Raw genomic sequence first — 20034 nt, forward strand, 5'->3', positions numbered from 1 at the left:
TTGATTTACTGAGTGGGTTTATGCAAGTTTAGCTGCACTTCCATACCTGTCTTAGTTAAAGTCTCAAACTAATCAAAATTTATAATGGCATCCCCTTTCTTAATAGGAGATAGCGGAATAGCAATAGCACTTCGACTTATTATACCGCTTTATATAGTGCAACCCTCTCTAAGCGGTTTTACAAAGTCAGCCTATCGCCCCCAACAGCCTGGGTCCTCGTTTGATTAACCTCAGAAGGATGGAAGGCTGAGTCAACCTTGAGCCTGGTGGGATTTGAACTGCCAAATTGCAGGCAGCCGGCGATCAGCAGAAGTAGCCTGCAGTACTGCACTCTAACCACTGCGCCACTGTGGCTCTAAATAAAAGAATAGAATTATAGAGTTGGAAGGGATCTCTAAGGTCATTTAATTCAGTCCCTTACCTGGTGTAGGAACCCTGCAAAAACCTTTGGGACAGATGGTTAGCAGTTCTTACCATCAGGAAATCTCTGCACTGGAATCCCTTTTACTGTGGTTTAAGTTCATATGGGGGAAAAAAAAATCCAATCTTGCACCAATTAGTCTTTTTTTTTTTAATTGCAAAGACAATGGACTGAATTTGAGGAGGCATATCACTCTCCATAGCAAAGGTCTTCAAACTCGGCAGCTTTTAAGACTTGTGGACTTCAACTTCCAACATGGATGACTGAGGAATTCTGGGAGTTGAAGTCCACAAGTCTTAAAGTCGCCAAGTTTGGGGACCCTTCCTCTATAGCAGGGGTGTTCAAACTTGGGAACTTTAAGACTTATGGACTTCAAGTCCCAGAATTCCCCAGCCAGCATGGCTGGCTGGGGAATTCTGGGAGTTGAAGTCCACAAGTCTTAAAGTTCCCAAGTTTGAACCCCCCTGCTCTATAGGATTAAGAAGTGATTAAATAAGTTATTTATAATGTGGGTTTTTTATACCTATGGTGACTGAATACGAGGAGAGATGTCATGCCCCTTAACACCTCAACCTGTGACTGTTGTAGAAATTCCTGAGACCAACCCAGATCTGATGCCCTTTCGGAGTTCTTCAACGCCATCACTACCAAGGACGGTCATTTCACAGCTCCTTCTGTCCCGAATCCTTTACCCCGCTGGGCATTATGGGTGAGATGCTCCACTCTGCTGACCGGGACCAAGACCACAGATGGCATCTTCGTTCGGAATAGGAAATTCTGCAACTTGGTGGAAAGCAGTAGAGAAAGACTAAGCGGGTTTTTACCAGAGCAGGCGCCTCAGCTGGGAAGTTGAAAATTTATTCCACGAAATGTGACAATCCGTTTCTGTATAGGTAGCCGCCAAGAAAATTACATGCCCGTGTGTCCATGAAGTTATTGGTCTTGATGGGGAAAAAATGGCTTTCTTTTCGTGTTCTGCACTCTCAAAAGACACATAGAATTTATCCCATCGTCCCCAAAAACATAATGAAGAAAAATCATCTTCCTTCCTTGGCTTATCCTCAACTGTTATTGCTTAATCTGCTGTAATTCGTTCATTTCACAGACGTTTCCTGCATTTCCTTTTTTCTGTCCTGCAATGTATTTTTGGCCTAATCCTCAACCTGGAAGCAAACATGAGTTTACTGAAATACACAAACATTCAGAGAAAGAAAGGACGAAACTTAATTGTGATCTGGCGTAAAATACATTTGCTTTCCTTCCATTTTGACCCGAATCGCTGGCCATTGAACAAACAAGAGGAGAAGGAAACAGGTCTTCACTCGGTTGTTACTTTTGCCCCTTAGTGAGAAACTGATACCCGGCTTGGACAGATGGGAGTCTTAAAACTCTTCCTGAATTTGTTTAAATGCATGCTTCTTCTGCACCCTTACACACACTGAGGAGGGACGAGAAAGAAATGGGAATTTAAAAAAAAAAAACAGACACATGGAATCAGTTCCAGTAAGAATTGTACATCTGTGAAGAAAAAGAGTTAAATGCCAACGTCATACAAAACCAAAGCGGAAACATGAATCGCACGATGATGTGAATTTAAATAAATGCTTGGAGTTTTGATTTTTTTAAAATTTTGGATCCTTTCACAATTAGTTGTGTGTGTGTGGGGGTTGGTTGGTAGTGGAGGGGAAGGGGGAAGACAAACCAGAATGGAAAGGATGGATATGAATGATCTATGGATCTATGATCGTGATGAAATGATGCTCCTTTGAATAAGAACTCAGGGTAGAAAGGCAGGAGAGAAATAAAAGGAGTAAATGATATTTGGAATAAGGGGAATACACTGAACATGTGCAGGCTGCTGATTGTGAGGGGCATTTCCCTGAAAAGCTCTGTCTAGTTCCTTGAAATGAATGGCACTTGGCCAGGAGGCTACTAACATATGGCAGTGTCTCAACCTTGGGAACTTTAAGATGTGTGGACTTCAACTCCCAGAATTCCCCAGCCAGCCCTTAAAACTTCTCTGGTTTGAAAACCACTGCTGTATTGAATCAATCTCTAGGCTCGTAACGGGGAAAATTAGTATAAAAAATCAAAAAGGAACTGCCATTCCTAAAAAGTATACAAATGTATGACCAGAGTGTTTACACAGTGGGGGTTTCTGATAATTGCTTAATTTTGGAAGTAAGAGGCTTGCCATTTGGGGCAACTGCACCCCAAATCATGGGGAGGGGAAGATATCCTTGTAACTTCACCTGCAGGGACGCAGAGAAGCATTATCAAATTCATTGTTGACAAAAAGAAAAAAAACAAACCCTGTTCATTTATGGATTCTCTGCAGCCGCAGCGGTGGGACCGAAGTATTAAATGCCACATTTTCATCTCAAGTAAAAATGTGGGAGCTAATGCTTTCAATGATCCTTTTGGGGCATTTTAACCTGCCAAGCCCCATTTGATTGGAATCAAGAATTCAGACGCAATTTCTTTAGGCTAAGCCCATCATCTCCTTTATTGTCTCGAAAAGCCTGCGCTTCATTCGATATAAACTATGTACAAGTACGGCTGCATTTTTTTGTTTTTGCCGCCCCTGCAAAATCAGGGAGAATTCGTAAGTGCTCTCAATAAGAGTATAATATGACTAAATAATGTTATTTAATGTTGGGGAGGGAGGAGTGGAAAAGGAGAAAAGTATTGCCTCGAGAAAAGCATCCCTTCCCCCAAATTTGAATCAAGAATATCCAGAAATAAAACTAATTTATTTTAACAGCTTCCTTTCCGCCCCGAAATGAAAGTAAATATACGTTGTCCCAAGATAATGTTGCTGGATCCAATCTGAGTTGGTCACTGGTTTATCCTTCCAAGCTTTCGGGCTTAGGCTGGAGTCCATCCTCAGGGAATTTCTTTTTCTCCACATTTCCCTTCGATGCACAACATCTTTCAGAATTAGCTAAGACAATTTATGAAGGAGAATCTACTCAGCTTGTGGAGAAGAACCGTTTCCCAATTTAGCAAAGCCATTCATATTTTGATAATCAGTTGTGGATATTTGGGAATCAAAGCAGTCGCTTTTCTGAAGGGTTTCTAGTATATTACTACTACTACTACTGTGATGATGGAAAATTATAAGCATCCATCTAAACAATGCTAAGATTTCCACTGGAATGTACAGTTTTTCAACAGTATTTGTTCCAAATACCAAGGCTTCAATCTTCTAATATATGGCCATGGCATTTAAAAAGGATGCCGCAAGGGGCCGGTAGATTGGTTACAACCAAGATGTCATGGTTTTCCACAAGGCATTGAGAAAAGTCTCAAGTAATGGATTCCATTGTGGATAACGTCAAGAAGCTTCGGTCGCTGGTAGAGAAAGGTTCCGTAGAGCTCCATGATCTAAAGCAATAACAAGAAAGAAACGGTTGCTGACGGGAAACCTGTGTTTTGGTCCCAGAGGCGTTTTCAGAAACATCTATCCAAAATGACTTAAGGTATGATCCAAAGTTCTGGTGGCAAATTAGGCAGAGAGTTGCAGAAAACTCCCAGAACCAGGATCAGAAATGCTAGGGTTGCATGCGCTCTTGGGAAGACCCATATTATTAGAGCAGAGTTAAAACGTGACTTGCTTTCGTAGAGTTACTCTAATTCAGAGTTCAGTAGGTGTGAAGGTTTTAGGTAAACACAGGCATGCTCTTAAGCAGAGGGGGAATGGGGAGGGGGGAACTATGGGTCCTTTATGACTTGTGGACTTCAAGTCCCAGAATTCCTGAGCCAGCCAAGGGCCGTAGTTCCCCACGCCACTGTATTCTAGCAGGTTTGTGCATCCAGAATGCGGATTATGCAATAAATAGCAGAGCTATTAAGAAACTGAAGGAACCCATGGTGTGCAATCCCCTCCCCTCCCCAATGAGAGACCATGGAAATGTCTACCCCAGCCACCCAAAATCAGCTGAGCAAAACACCGCAAGTGGATATGTTTAATAACACAACAATCAATGCAAGCGACAGTTGGATGGAAGAGAAATGTAGAACAGATTTTAATGATTTGGAGAAAACTGCACAATGAAAAGAAGAAATGGTTCTAAGGCTCTGCTAATTGATTTGATTAAAATAGAATCTTCATTCTGTTAAAGAGAAGGTTAGGCATTGTATCTGTTTCCTTTACACTCCAAGCATTTAGGCACACAATTAGATGAAACATGAGATCACTCATCCAAATTATTCAATAGATTTGATTTCATGCTCTGATCCTCATGTCTGACAGAATATCAAGTACAAAGATGATTTGGTTGGTAACACAACTTTTCCTAGTAGGTTAAAACCACAGAAATCAGTTTAGATGTGTAGGGTATTGGGTTAATATACATCTGCCAATTGGACTCTTCACCTGGAGGGTATCTTAATGGGCTTCAGACAACGGTGATCATCTCCACAAAGACAGACGTGGAGGGTTGTGTAATGATGCACAGATGAAGTAAAGCTTGTTCCGTCTATACTACTAATTATCTTACGATGGAACAAATAAAGAAATGGCCTGCAGAAAACATTTTATTTGGGTCACTTCTGTAAAGCATTATCATTTCTGTAAACCTCTGTGGAAATATTTTTAACTTATATCCAGGTCAGCTACTATTGTAAGAAGAGTGACTAATACATTCCCAAATCAAAATATATATTACCATTTTAAATCTTGTATTTTAAAATATACATTAACGACAATTTAGAAGTTTGCTCTAATTGGGAGAAAACCCAGCAGAATTTCAAAGTACTATTTTGGCAATCCGTCTTCCACATATCGGCCTGCAGATCCGATGAGGGAAGAGTACTTCATCTTCTATCAAACATGAGAGTCAAATCATATCTTTGTCTTTGTTAAGATACAGAAAACAGAAAAGCATTTTTTTTAAAAAAAAACCACACGATGTATTTATTCAACGTTGATTTTGAAGTTGGCGACACCTACCTTTTGCAAGAACCGTAATTAAACTCTCAATGTACAAGATAGCACAGACCTCTGAATATATATTTCGCTTGTTTCCTTTCCAACAATGTAGCATCACATTGTCGTATGACTTAAGATGGGGCTAACGAGATAGGAGTAAACCCCTCCAAATTAACTTCAATTTCCAACCCAAGGCTGCATCCAGATTGCATTGCTTTAACTAATTAAATCACTTTTTGCGGATTTGCACAATCTCTTGTCCCATCATAGTCTGCACACTATGCTAAAGCAGAGAAAAAGACTAGCCAGGTTTACAGCAACCAAGCTTAGCATATAATGAGAATGAATCTGCCGTGTTTTTGCCTGAATGGGACACAAGTGTGGCATGCATGCAACCCAATAGTGACGACAAACATAACACTCTCCCATGTAGGAACGAGGTGGATAACAATCATTTCAAAGGGTGGACACGAAAGAGCTTGATATGAAAATTCTGGTGCAATCAAGGCTGCTCTCTTTGATCATGGGGATGAAGGAGGACTATCCACAGGGGCTGGTTAAAAGGTAAAGACAGCAACCATGATGGGTTTGATCAAGGCTCTGTGTTTGGCGTGCAACGTGTACGCCTCTGGGTTGAAGAAATCCTGAAACTTGCAGAGGAAGGAGTTCACAATATCTCTACATGGTAAATTACAGAGAGACACTTTATACCCTCCTGCCAGGCAGCCCTGCCACTGACAAGACCTCATTCCATACATACTCCAAGCGTAGTAATGGCAGGTGGGCATTCTAATGGTAGAGAATATCCAAGAGGTGCAAATGTACTTTTATCAGAAATCATTATCCCGGGGAGGGGGGGGGGAAGGAGAGAAAAGGCTAATCAATCAGATACTGCTCCTGTTTTAAAAATGTCTAGGAAATATTTTATTTTGTACATCTTGCCTTCTTTCTTTACAAAGAGGGACAGGTTACTTTTTTAAAAAATCTGCCTTGTAACAGTTTCCATTTTATGAAGGAAAAAATAATCACTTTAGTAAAAACTTAAAAATGAAACTGCAGAGGGATTAACACACTTGAGGATATTGGGGTTTTTTTTTAGAAAAGAAAATCAATAAGAAAAGAAAATCAATCAGAAGAGCTGAGCACTGAAAATTACAATTTAGAAGTGACTGCAGTACATTTTCCAACGTGTTTTTTTAAAAGTAACTAGCTACTCGTAAAAAGCTACTGCATCCTTAAATGAGGACTGCAAATATCCAGCTGACCAATAGATAGCAGCAAACAAATATAGAAAACTAATTCTTTATGCCATCCAACCGTTGTCCGGCTTTTCCCCCAGAGACCTGGTAGCCGTACTCCCAACTTGTGTGGCCATCTGTAAGTTCTTCAGATGTTTCACCTGATCCTTTTGAAAGCAGTATCCTCCTTTTCTTTGCAATCCAAAGAGGACTGCAGGACACCCATGCCTTCTGGGAATCTCACCCTAATTGCTTGATCTCATCTTAACTCAAGCTGCTGTTTAATTGTGACCAACATTCTCTCAGCTGATGCTTATATCACCGAGAAAAGAAGAAAACAATTGTAATTTGGCATTTAAACAAGCATATAGAAACACGGGGCAAAAACTGATTTCCTAACTTTCTCTTTCTACTACATGTCCCTAGAGTTTTCACCTGTTCCTTTTAAGATAGAACCTTCTGTAAATTAAGAATTGGTTCTCATTGACCTTCCTGTTGAAGATCTTTTCAAAATTAAAAAAAAACAGACCTATACTATTTAGCGAACAAATAAATAGGCTTAGCATTTATTTCTGAATGGCTTCGTGTTAGTTAAAAAAAAAAAGGTCTACTTTTAATCATAATTTGGGGTGGCTTTAGATTATAATGTTTTTACTCAGATGCGAGCTTTGTTTCGTATTGTTAAAAGTAATTGACTTTCACACAGTCAGTGAACAAGAAATAGAGGAAACCTACTAAACTTTCCTCCCCCTCGAAGTGAAAATTTCAGGGGAGAGAACGCAAACCTTGGAGCTAAAAGGAAGCTTGGCTGCATGTCTAGAAGGGGAGACACATGGTGATCAAACACAGGACAAGCCTCCCGATTTCAAAAGGCAAAGCAGCTGAAGGGGAAGGGAAACGAGGACAGTGGTCTGACTTTCAGGGGGGAAAAAAAGACATACAAGGGAAGGGGAGAAACTATACAGAAATGCGCATGTTAAGTACAAAGGCAAAAATGATGCACAACAGGGAGCTCAGAGCAAGAAAAAACGCGCTTGTGAATTGCTGGCCGGTGATGGAAAACAACAGGGGAGAGCTCGCCCGAGACAGCGTATAACGCCAAAGCCACTAAAAGGCACAATAGCAGTTGCAGGATCAGAGAACAGATGGCGTCATTAAAAAACAAAAACAAAATTCAACCAGTTTTTCAACAACAACCACTTATACCGCAACGACCTCTCATTCCCCCACATTCAAAGCACAAACTTGGATCTTCTCTGAAGATCCCAGACTGAACCTAGGAAGGTGGTTTCCTGTCTAGGAAACTAGACATCTATAGTTGTCGGTTCGTCGTGTTCCAGTTTATAGGAGAACTGTCTGCAGCAAAGGCATTTCAGAGAAATTCCACACCTGTTGACTCGGGTGGGGCTGCATCGTCCCATTACTCGCTCCAGCATTCTTCTAAAAGATGTGCAGGCTGGCTCCCCATCGGAGAAGCAACACATGGACTCCAGGCAGTTGACACCTGGACCTGTCTTAGTAAGCTGTGGGGAAGAGAAAAAAAACAGGGAGACCAAGGGGGAAAGAAATTAGCAAACCCTCACCAGGACCTTTGGTTTTTGCTAGTACAGTTACAGACGTTTTAGAAGCACAGATGCAGTTCCAATTGAGCTTGCATGCACCTCCTGGGTATTTCATGTAAGCGTTGGGAAGCTTAATTCTATAAATATTCTGAGAATTACATGAGAGTCGTTAACGGTTCATTTGCCTGTTTGACACTTGAAGGCCAGTAGATGTGAGAACTAGGTTCCAGTCTATTAATTGCCTGACTCACTTTCTCTACCACTGTGATTACACTTACCCACAACTAGCACTCAGAAAACTATTTGCAAAGTTTGGCTGACTCCAAGGGAAGTCAACGGACAGAAATTCTGATAGAAAAGAGGCTGAAATCTATTCATATCTATTTCTCTCTCTCTCTTCTTTCTATGACCCTTTTAATCTCTTACTGTGGAGCGAGGTCGGGGTAACTGTACGGAGCTGAGCATTTACTGGCCGGATGCCCTTCCTGACACCTATGCGGCGTTTGCAGCAGGTATTTTCTCTTTGTGCCCTGAGAAAGAAACATCTGCCACTGCCCAGGATGAAACACTCATCCTTCTGAGTGGGAGGCGAGAGTCTTCACCTCTAGGCCGCTATCTATTTTTCTCTCTATTCATACCTATTTTTTTCCTGCCAAATAAAATGGCCTGGGGTATACAATCAAAGATAAGAGGAAAGTGGTGACTAAATAACCTGACAGCAGCTATTCAAAGAGTTGGAAATAATTTTCGGCTTGCACAAAGTGGCCCTAAGAACTCTAAACAGAGAACAAAGCAAAACAAAACAGTTTATTTATCTGAGACAAGAATCAATGTCATTAAGGAAAAACAGGATATTCAGCTGAAACTGAAAAAAGATGCCTCATCATCAGAATGACTTAAAATTAGTGTGAAACTGGTTATTAGGAAAAAAGGCACTGAGGATTTAAAAATAAGAAGTTAGTGAGGCACTAACAACAAGAGGCAGCAATTGTTTACATAGCTAAATTAGAAATTAAGTTTTAAAATCCATGTCAGAAATATCACAATACTGCTCAGAAATACTTGGAAAATTCCCTTTTCTCAAATGAAAATATTTGCCTGTTTCATTAGGGATTGAATTCAAAAGGTTGACTAAAAATTAATTGCCAGTGTTCTGTTGTAAATATTAGCAGAAGTGGGACAATTTGTCATCTGGTCAGATTTAAAGCTGGAAAATCCAGCTTTGGACTCACAGACATTGTAGAAAAATAAACAAACAAACAACAAAAAAAGACCAGATGATTCTCGCTTTCAAATATTTACTTGCAGCTAACCATAAATGGAATTTGAGGAAAAGACAGATGCTGGTAAATCTGTAGCTCTTTAAACTCTTTGACCCAATTACCCTCTATCCCAGTTTTGAAGTTATCATCCCCCACCAAAAGCAAAACAAAACGAAAACAGATTCTGTGCTTTTACAGGTGTCTGGCCAACAGAAGACCCAAACTGGATCCTTGACTCACAAACAAGCAATTACAAATTGCTCCATTACACCCAATATATGCCCATCCTCCTCCACCTCCACCTATGCCCGCGAGTCCCAAAACCTGCCCACGGTAACATTCACAATTGCCCCGAGGACTACTGGTAAAGATTTATTATCCATCCCTTTCCTGAAATGCACACCTGGCTTGGAAATCATTTTCAGGAAGCAGCAAATTGGAGGAAAATTCTGCCTCCTGCTCCAACCCACAGATGATAGCATTACCTATAATTACAGACTGACGCAAAACAAGGACCGCATTGATGGTACCTGGCTTGCAAATAACAGCTTCCTCACCAAACTGGAAGGTTAAAACTTCAATGTAATGCAGGTTTCAGCTCTTTGGCCCCAAAAGTTCTGGACTGCCCAAGTTTTTTTTTTAAAGTTGATATGCAGGAAATTGACATGACGACTGATGGCAATCAAGTTCTCCGACATAAATCAAAATACCTCTACAAAGTTTCAACCATGCCAGAGGACATGGGGGAAAAAAAAGATAAGTACAAAAAGTGGAAAGGGGGGGACATAACTAAGGCAGAATATCAGCAAATAGCCCAAGCATGTAAAGATGAAGTGAGGAAAGCTAAGGCTCACAATGAAGAAAGGCTTGCCACAAAAGTAAAAAATAAAAAAGCTTCTTCCAACATGTTAAAAACAAGAAAAGAGTTAAGGAAACAATTGGTCCATTGCTAGGAGAAAGTGGCAAGAAGGTGACAAGCAACAGGGAGAAAGCAGAACTATTTAACTCATGTTTTGCATCTGTCTTTACACAAAGGGATAAAACAGTCCAACCTATCAAAAACAGCACCACAAAAATCAGATTAGGAACACAAATTGAAATAGGGAAGAAAATGGTAAGTGAGCATCTGTCTACCGTAGAGGAGTTCAAATCACCAGGACCGGATGGATTACACCCCAGGGTTCTGAAGAAACTGGCAAACGAGATCTCAGAACCACTAAACTGTATCTTTCAGAGATCCTGGAGCACCGGGGAACTACCAGAGGACTGGAAAAGAGCTGATGTGGTTCCCATCTTCAAAAAAGGGAAAAAATTAGATCCAGGAAACTACAGACCTATCAGCCTAACCTCAATACCAGGAAAGATTCTGGAAAAAATAATCAAGCAACGAATTTGCGAACACCTAGAAGCAAACAAAGTAATAGCCAAAAGCCAACATGGATTTGTCAAAAACAGATCATGCCAGACTAATCTTATTGCATTCTTTGATAATGTGACAAAATTAGTGGACCAGAGGAATGCCGTTGATATAGTTTACTTGGACTTCAGTAAGGCTTTTGATAAGGTAGACCAGTGATGGCGAACCTTTTTTGGCTCGCGTGCCACAAGTGGGGGGAGCGCAGGGGGGTTGTGTGCGGGCGTGCCGCACCCATAATGCAACGCGCGACCCCCCCAGTGCGCATGCGCACACAACGCGCGACCCCCCCATTTTTCCATGCTTTTTTTGCCCTCCCCAGGCTCCAGAGGCTTTATAGGAGCCTGGGGAGGGCGAAAAGAGCCCCCCCGCCCCCTCCGGAAGCCCTCCGGAGGCTTCAGGGACCGTCCGGAGGCTTCCCTGAAGCCTTCGGAACACTTAAAACGACCCTGCGAGCAACCCGGAAGTCACTTCCGGTTGGCTCGGAGGGTGGTTTTAAGCGTTCCAAAGGCTTCAGGGAAGCCTCCGGAGGGCCACCGGGGGGGCGGGGGAGGCTCTTTTCGCCCTCCCCAGGCTCCTATAAAGCCTCTGGAGCCTGGGGAAGGCAAAAAATAGCTTTTAAAAAGGTGAACTCAGCTGGCCAGCGCGCGCATGCGCGCTGGCCAGCTGACAGGGCAGTGCCTCGCGTGCCCTGACAAATGGCTCCGCGTGCCACTTGTGGCACTCGTGCCATAGGTTCGCCATCACTGAGGTAGACCATAACCTACTACTAGATAAAGTAGAAGAATGTAGGTTAGACAGCATCACCACCAGATGGATTCGTAACTGGCTGACCAACCGCACTCAACGTGTAGTTCTCAATGGAACTGCATCTTCATGGAGGGAAGTATGCAGTGGAGTACCCCAAGGCTCTGTTTTGGGCCCAGTACTCTTCAACATCTTCATCAATGATTTGGATGAGGGAATAAATGGGGAACTCATCAAATTTGCAGATGACACCAAGCTGGCCGGAATAGCCAACACTCCAGAAGATAGGCATAAGATACAGAAGGATCTTGACAAACTTGAACATTGGGCACTATCTAACAAAATAAAATTCAATAGTGAAAAAAGTAAGGTTCTACATTTAGGCAACAAAAACGAAATGCACAAGTACAGTATAGGTGGTACCGTGCTCAATAGTAGTAACTGTGAGAGGGATCTTGGAGTCCTAGTGGACAACCATTTAAATATGAGCCAGCAGTGTGCAGCAGCTGCCCCAAAAGCCAACCCAGTTCTAGGCTGCATCAACAGAGGGATAGAATCAAGATCACGTGAAGTGTTAATACCACTTTATAATGCCTTGGTAAGGCCACACTTGGAATACTGCATTCAGTTTTGGTCACCACGAAAAGATGTGGAGACTCTAGAGTGTATTGTATTGTATTGTAAAGGCAACAGGCACTGTCATGGATCAATTTTTTAAGGCAATAGTATCCTGTCCTATTTTGAGTCTTCTTCCTCTGTTCATCGGAAGATAGGGAAAAAAATCTTGAAGGAGAATTTCCTATCCTCTTTTTTGGGGATTAAGAAAAAGCTCAGCCGGGTCATTTTCTTAGTATAGCAACATGGATGTTAACATACATGCTGGTTTATGTAGAGTTGAAGTGCCAATATTAGAATAAGCATTTTATAGATTACAAGGATGTTTGGCTTTAGCGGGTTTTGTCAAGACAGAGTTTAGCACAGTAAATGTCTGCTTGTCGCATTTTGCATTGCCTCAGGAACTAAGACTGAGTGCTTAGAATAAAATTTAGAATAAACCCCAAGCATTGGAGAATCTAGAACTTGACTAGTTTGTAATCATGGTCTTGTGTATTTCCCACAACTGAAAACTACTGTTTCCCTGAAAATAAGACAGGGTCTTATTTTTTCACCCCTGAAATAAGCGCTTGGCCTTATTTTGGGGGAGGTCTTATGATTTTTGAGGTGCAGGAGGCCCCTTAACCTCGTGGCCACATGGATCGCCATGTGGATCGTGGATGAGCTGATCCAGGGAGGGCCAGAAGTTCTGTCTCCGTTTCTGGTACATTGTCAGCCCTGGCGTCTCCGGGCCTCCCGCTCTTTTTGCGGCTGCCACTAAGAGAAGGGGCGTGGTAACTAGGATTTGCGGGAGCAGCCTCTGCGAGGCTGTTCCTCGTGGATGGCAGGTGTGTGGGGGGTGCGTGGGGCATGTTCCCCCCTTCCCTCCCAGGAAATGGCAGGGACTGGCTATGCATGAGTTTAAATATTTTAGTGGTGGGTTTATTTTAGCACATTCACTCAAAAGCCCGATTGGGATTACTATCCAGAGAGGTCTCATTTTTGGGGAAACAGGGTATTAAAAGGATGACTTCTGAATTTTTTTAAATTTATGATGGGCAGCCAGTGGCGCAGCTGTATCAAAAGGACCAGACAGTCTCTTCCTAGTCTTACCACCAAGAAAATCCAAGGCAGATTAGACACAGCTGCTGGAACTAATTCAGAATTTTGCACTTTGTAGAATTGCAGAGATTTAGCAGAAAAGTTGTGGATACACTTCTTGTCCTATGAATATCTCCCGCTTTGAGGGGGCACATTCTTTTGTTTGCTAGCTGGAGAATGACCTCACCAGGAGGGATAAGATGAATTTTTCCTCCCCAGCAACAGTTTAAGACTGGGAGTGGAAGTTAAACTGGTTCCATTTGTATTCCTGGGCACTCCCACAAATTCAGAAGGATTTTAGGCGGGGAGAGGGGGGTTTAAAGCAACTACCGTTGGTTTTAAACAACATACTAAAAATCTTGCTGCCATTGATGGGGGCAAACGAAGTTCATCTAATAGGCCAGTCCAATTCTATACTCAGCATACATTCGGCCTGAGTGAATGAGATACTGAGGACAACAGATCTTGGTCAGCAGCTGATAAAAATGAACAGGCTCCTGATAATGCAACCAAAGAAATAAATCCTTTTGATGGAATATAAAATCCAAATCCATAAAATAAAGCCTGCTTGATATATGCATGCCTCCTAAAGGGAGCTTCAATATGCAGTTCACGTACAATCTCCAACCTCTACGTTATATCTCTAACCTTGGCTTCACAACTAAAGGTCCATGTTGGTTTATTTATTGCTCTGGATTCTTGTGTGCCTGGTTCCTGTCCGATTTACCCCTTAAATTCAAGGCAGACAATCAGGAAGTCATTCCTATGTTAATTTTGGTCACCACAATGTAAGGGGTTGCCACAAAGAAGAGGGAGTCAAACTATTCTCCAAAGCACCTGAGGGTAGAACAAGAAGCAATGGGTGGAAACTAATCAAGGAGAGAAGCAACTGAGGATACATTTCCTGACAGTTAGGACAATGAATCAGTGGAACAGCTTGCCTCCAGAAGTTGTGAATGCCCCAACACTGGAAGTCTTTAAGAAGATGTTGGATAGCTATTTGTCTGAAACGGTATAGGGTTTCCTGCCTAGGCAGGGGGTTGGACTAGAAGACCTCCAAGGACCCTTCCAACTCTACTATTGTATTGTATTGTAATAATGGCACGCTTACCTTAAATATTCCCCAAGAAATATCTGTGTGTCTCTAGTCCTCTAAAATCTGAAACTGTTTGATGGAGGCCTGATTCTAGGCTTGCGAGGGGAAAAACAAACTTAAATCCAATATAACCGAAGGTGCAAAACAGTACCTACCACCTTTGAACTTACAGTGCCTTTCATAAATAACAAATGGCTTAGGCTTTGTGATGTGGCTCTCTGGGAATCCGAAACTTAAGCAGAGGGGAATTTATCCAGTAATCCAGCATTTCTCAACCTTGGCAACTTGAAAATGTGTGGCCTTTAATTCGAGGGATTCCCCAGTCAGCATATTGGCAAGGAAACTCTAGCGCAAGGGTCTCCAAAGTTGTCCACTTTAAGACTTGTGGACTTCAACTCCCAGAATTCCCCAGCCGGAATTCTGGGAGTTGAAGTCCTCAAATCTTAAAGTGGCCAACTTTGAAGACTCCTGTCCTAGAAGCTGAAGTTCACAAATGGTCAAATGGTCCAGATACACTGCTGTAACCACGAACAGAAATTTGGCATTTTCTCTAGTGTGTTTCTTGAAGTCATAAGTGTTGTCGAATGAAAACAGTACATATAGATTCAAGTGGAACTGAATTTTTGGCAGGGATAGCAAAGGGTAACATTTATAAAGTTGTGTGAGATTAAAAAAAAGGAGACCTTAGGGATGTTTATTAAAAAGACTACAGCACCTTTGAAAACACTCCCTCAACATTTTAATCTTCTATTTACCAAGACACTTGGGGAAAGATTGACAATTATGAGGTATTGATTTGAACTCCAAACATCCCCAGCAAATGTAACTTTTATCTTTACTCTTGTTATTCAAAAATATTTGAGTTAATGAAGACCACAATTCCAAATTATTAACAGAAGACACCCTTTAAATCTTAAAGGCCTGTTAACTATGAATGAACTAATCTATGATTAATCTTAGGTTTTTGTTTTGTTAATGTCACAGCAGACAAACTGCATCTTGCATAGCCCTTAAAAGTAAGAGAAAACAGACAATTTACTAGGGAATGTCAAAATGAATTTGATTATGAATTTGGACTGGAAGACCTATGAGGTCCCTTCTAGCTCTATGGTTTGATAATGTGATATGGAAATTCATTACTATCTTGAGAAATGCCATAATTTATTAATTATGGAAACTGTATTTAAATAAATAAATTTAGACTATTTGTTAGTAAAAGGCTAACTAGCTGCTAACACAATTCCTTTCTTCCTCCTTCTTCCGACTGGTTGGTCAGTCACATGTTTAGACTAAATTTGGCATTTTGATCCACCAATGGATGGATCCCAAGGATCCGAGATAAACAGATATTATTGTTCTATTGTTGTTCTATGGTATTAAAGGTATCGTCACAAGATGTAAGCTGTTCCAAGTAAAGTTGATTTTTGCTATTGACTAATGGGTATTTTGTCAATGCCGATGGTCTTCAAGGGCTGCTCCAGATGTTTTGGGATTGCACCCAAGGAGCCTATTACTACTGAGGGTATATTTGCTTTCTTTTGTCACATTTGTTTTACTTCTGTTTGTAGGTCTTTGTATTTTGTGATCTTTCTTCAGTTCTTTCTCTTTTATTCTGCTATCTCCTGGTACTGCTACGTCCACTATCCAAACTTGTTTGTCTTTCTTATCAACAATTATTAAATCTGGGTGTTATGTGACGGGTGCTTGCCTTTTTGAAATCTTAAGTCACAGAACACTTTAACATCTTTACATTGCTTTGTCTATTTTGTGTTCCCACCAGTACTTCCTGATAGTTACAGCAATTAATCAATGGAAAGACTTGCCGCCAGAAGTTGCGGGTGCTCCAACACTGGAGGCTTTTAAGAAGAGATTGGACAATCAGTTGTCTGAAATGGAATAGGGCAGTGATGGTGAACCTGTGGCACGCGTAGCCATTTGTCAGGGCACACGAGGCGCTGCCGTCAGCTGGCCAGCGTGCATGCACGTGCTGGCCAGCTAATTTCACCCTTTTTGAAAGCCATTTTTCGCCCTCCCCAGGCTCCAGAGTCTTTATAGGAGCCTAGAGAGGGCGAAAAGAGCCTCCCCCGCCCACCCCAGAGGCCCTCTGGACACTTCAGGGACCGTCCGGAGGCTTCCCTGAAGCCTTCGGAACGCTTAAAACGATGCTCCGAGCAAACCGGAAGTCACTTCCGGTTTGCTCGGAGGGTGGTTTTAAGCGCTCCGAAGACGTCAGGGAAGCCTCCGGACGGTCCCTGAAGCCTTTGGAACGCTTAAAACGACCCTCTGAGCAATCCGGAAGTGACTTCCGGTTTGCTCGGAGGGTCATTTTAAGTATTCCAAAGGCTTAAGGGAAGCCTCCGGACGGTCCCTGAAGCCTCCGGAGGGGCGTGGGAGGCTCTTTTCGCCCTCCCCAGGCTCCTATAAAGCCTCTGGAGCCTGGGGAGGGCGAAAAAGCATGTAAAAATGGGGGGGGGGGTGTCGCACCTGTTTTGCACGCATGCGCACTGGGGGGTCGCGCATTGCATTATGGGTGCGGCACGCCCGCACACAACCCCCCTGTGCTCCCCCCACTTGTGGCACGCGAGCCAAAAAAGGTTCACCATTGCTGGAATAGGGCCTCCTGCTTGAGCAGGGGGTTGGACTAGGTTAGAAGATCTCCAATGTCCCTTCCAACTCTGTCATTCTTTGTAGGCAAATGGTAGTTCTTGAAGATATTTCAATGTACCGTTGTTGCTATTATTGGGAACCCACTGTCATGTTTTTTAAGGCAATCATTCTCTTCTTGAAGATAGTAACAGTAGAAGACCAGGAGATAATCTGAGATCTATTGATTATGAATATGTATGTTTACATCAACATGCATTTGTCTACCTGCATCCCTTTCTACCTCCTTTCTGAAATGTATGAATGAGTGCATCTCTTTGCCTCTTTCAGGGATGCCTCCCACTATTCTTTTGGAAGAGACCCTCTCCTATGCGCATTGTCTAATAAACACTGCAGTGAGCCCCAATTATTTGTTTTGGGTTCTGTATTTTTGATTCCACATTATTATTATTGACTTTCCCATTTAGATGAATAATATTCAAACATTAGAAACCACTATTTTTTCCAGTGCCTTGAATTAGTTCAGCAGCAAACGGACGGTATCTTGTGTGTCAAAAGGCAGATGCTTAACCTCTACTACTTAATATATTTGGCGCTCTCATTTTGTGTTTCTAATAACAAAATCACTGCCAGTATTTATTAGTTTGCATTGGCCTTCAACCTATTAGACAGGTAAGAGGATTGTCAGCTGGAAAGAGACTGATGGAAAAGGTATGATTTGAACAGATCCCAGGAATCCCACTGCACACCCCTTTAAGGCTTTTCTCTTACTACCAATAGATTGGCCAAATTTGGAGGGACACATTAATTCTGGATGTCTTAATGCTCCTTATTCACCAAGGCTTCTTTTGATGCACAGAATCACCATTGTTTTGTTGTTTCTTCTAGAGTAGTTACCATGGTTAAACCATCATTTGGTGCTGATGGAAGGAAAGAGGGGATGAGACACGTTGAGACACACATGCAGAGGGACTGAGTAAATTTTGGATGGTTAAAGAAAACCAGACCATGCTCAATGTCAGTCTTACGTCTTAAAGAGGCACAACCTTTTGTATTATGTCTCCCTAACTTGGGCTCCTGTAAGATAGACACACTTCAACTTCCAGACTATCACAGTCACACAGATGGAAATTCTGGAAGTTGAAGTCCACCTAACTGGATCTTTCCCTGATTGGGAAAACTTGGTTTACACCGTACACTGATAAACAAATCTAGATAAATCTGGAAACTGAGAACAAAGTATATCATATGGTCTTCATACTGTGCAAATTACTCCTATACTTAGCAATAGCACTAAGACTTATATACTACTTCAGAGTGCTTTACAGCCCTCTCTAAGCGGTTTACAGAGTCAACATATTTCCCCCAACAATCTGGGTCTTCATTTTACCCACCTTGGAAGGATGGAACAAGGTTGAGCCGGTGAGGCTGGCTGCCAGCAGAATTAGCTTGCAATATGGCCTTCTAACCACTGTCCCACCACAGCTCCATCATAATTGCCCAGAGATGTAATGCATATACTCTAGCACCCCATCTCTGGGCAATTTAATCAACTGCAAAAGTCCTCACCCAGCCCATTCCCTTTCCATCAACTATCTATTTAAGTAGACAATATCCATAATACACTTAGATGCAAAATAGAAACATAAAGCTACACCAACAGTAAGAGGAGAAAGAATCTAGTTAGCAAAAGGCATAATGATCTACAAAGGACAGAGTCTTGCCGCAGCTGTGTTTCCTATTTGACAGTGCATGCCACATGCACCATTAACATCGTGGATGGTTGAGTTAGGCAGAAGCGGTTAGACCATGCGTGATTGGTTTGTTTTTTAAAATGTTATCTTTATCATGGAGTAGACTGGGATTCTGCACCTGGTCATCATGCTTGCAATTTTCCCTTTGCCCCTCCCTCCCAAGAAGTATTAGGGGAGAAATGAAACACATGCTATATTTGGCCTGCGAACATACATACGTAGCAAAGCTAAGGGGAAGTCAGAAAGGTACCAACTTGTGCAGCTGTGACTGCCCTCTTAGTTCATACTAGAGTCCCACATGCCTTTCCCCTTCTCTTAAGTGCTGGTTAGCTGACCTTCATCATGCATAAAATTGGAGAACTGCCCCTCCTACTCTACCTAATTTTGCTCAGCTGACTCGTTGCCCTGGACAACGGCTGTAGTGCGATGCATTCGTCACTTAAAGCAACTCTGCTGGAGTACATCTACAAGTGGACAAAGAAGGGATGGAACACACAGATCAGTGAGAAGTAGTCACATTGTTCAAAAAAGGCAGACACAGGACAAAGTTCTCAAAAAGGTACAACTTTCATTTGCAAAGCAGGTATGTGCAGAGACACTGGTTTCTGAAGGATTAAAAGTGGGCAACAACCTGATAGGTGCCAAGAAGAATTTTGGTTCACAGTTCAATACAGGCAGTATTTATACCAGTGGTGAAATTCATTATTTTTTTACTACCCGTTCTGTGGGCATGGCTTGGTGGGCATGGCAGGGGAAGGATACTGCAAAATCCCCATTCCCACCCCACTTTGAGGTCAGCCAGAGGTGGTATTTGCTGGTTCTCCAAACTACTCAAAATTTCCGCTACCGGTTCTCCAGAACCTGTCAGAACCTGCTGAATTTCACCCCTAATTTATACCCATCTGCATTGTTTAAGGGGAGTTTGTGCTAAATTCACTTCCTGGTTAAGATTCCTTTTAATTTTTGTTGTTGGTGTTGCAAACAAGTGTTCCTTACACATAGGAGACTTAATATAAGCAGGCCATTTTCTAAAAACCACCTAGCCAGGGGTCTCCACCCTTAGCAACTTTAAGACTTGTGGACTTCAACTCCCAGAGCAAAGCTGGCTGAGTAATTCTGGGAGTTGAAGTCCACAAGTCTTAAAGTTGCCAAGGTTGGAGACCCCTGAGCTACGTCATTCAGTCTTAGCTGCCATATTTTAAAGCTGCTGTTGCATTTAGAGACAGGAGTTGCGATGAACAGACAAAACCACATCTTATTTTAAAAAGGGGCTATTTCTTACTGAGATTTTCCTTAAGAGATATTTTC

General features: G+C 42.1%; 1 protein-coding gene across 4 annotated transcripts in view; it reads right to left on the reverse strand.

Moving 5' to 3' along the window:
- Nucleotides 1–2990: 2990 nt before the first annotated feature.
- ATP11B (ATPase phospholipid transporting 11B (putative)) overlaps nucleotides 2991–20034 on the reverse strand; it is a 101575-nt gene continuing 84531 nt past the window's right edge. The window contains exons 29-31 of one of the 4 annotated variants that reach the window (XM_081955293.1): nucleotides 19105–19190; nucleotides 7982–8115; nucleotides 2991–3808 (exon numbers count right to left, since the gene is read on the reverse strand). In XM_081955293.1, coding sequence (XP_081811419.1) covers nucleotides 8013–8115; nucleotides 19105–19190 — 189 coding nt within the window. In that variant the 3' untranslated portion in view covers nucleotides 2991–3808; nucleotides 7982–8012. Of the gene's footprint in view, nucleotides 3809–7190; nucleotides 8116–19104; nucleotides 19191–20034 lie in introns of those variants that run through there. The other 3 variants (XM_081955291.1, XM_081955292.1, XM_081955290.1) reach the window with 3 other exon arrangements.

Source organism: Natrix helvetica (genome assembly GCF_964273705.1).
Source record: "Natrix helvetica genome assembly, chromosome: 5".
NCBI lineage: Eukaryota > Metazoa > Chordata > Lepidosauria > Squamata > Natricidae > Natrix > Natrix helvetica.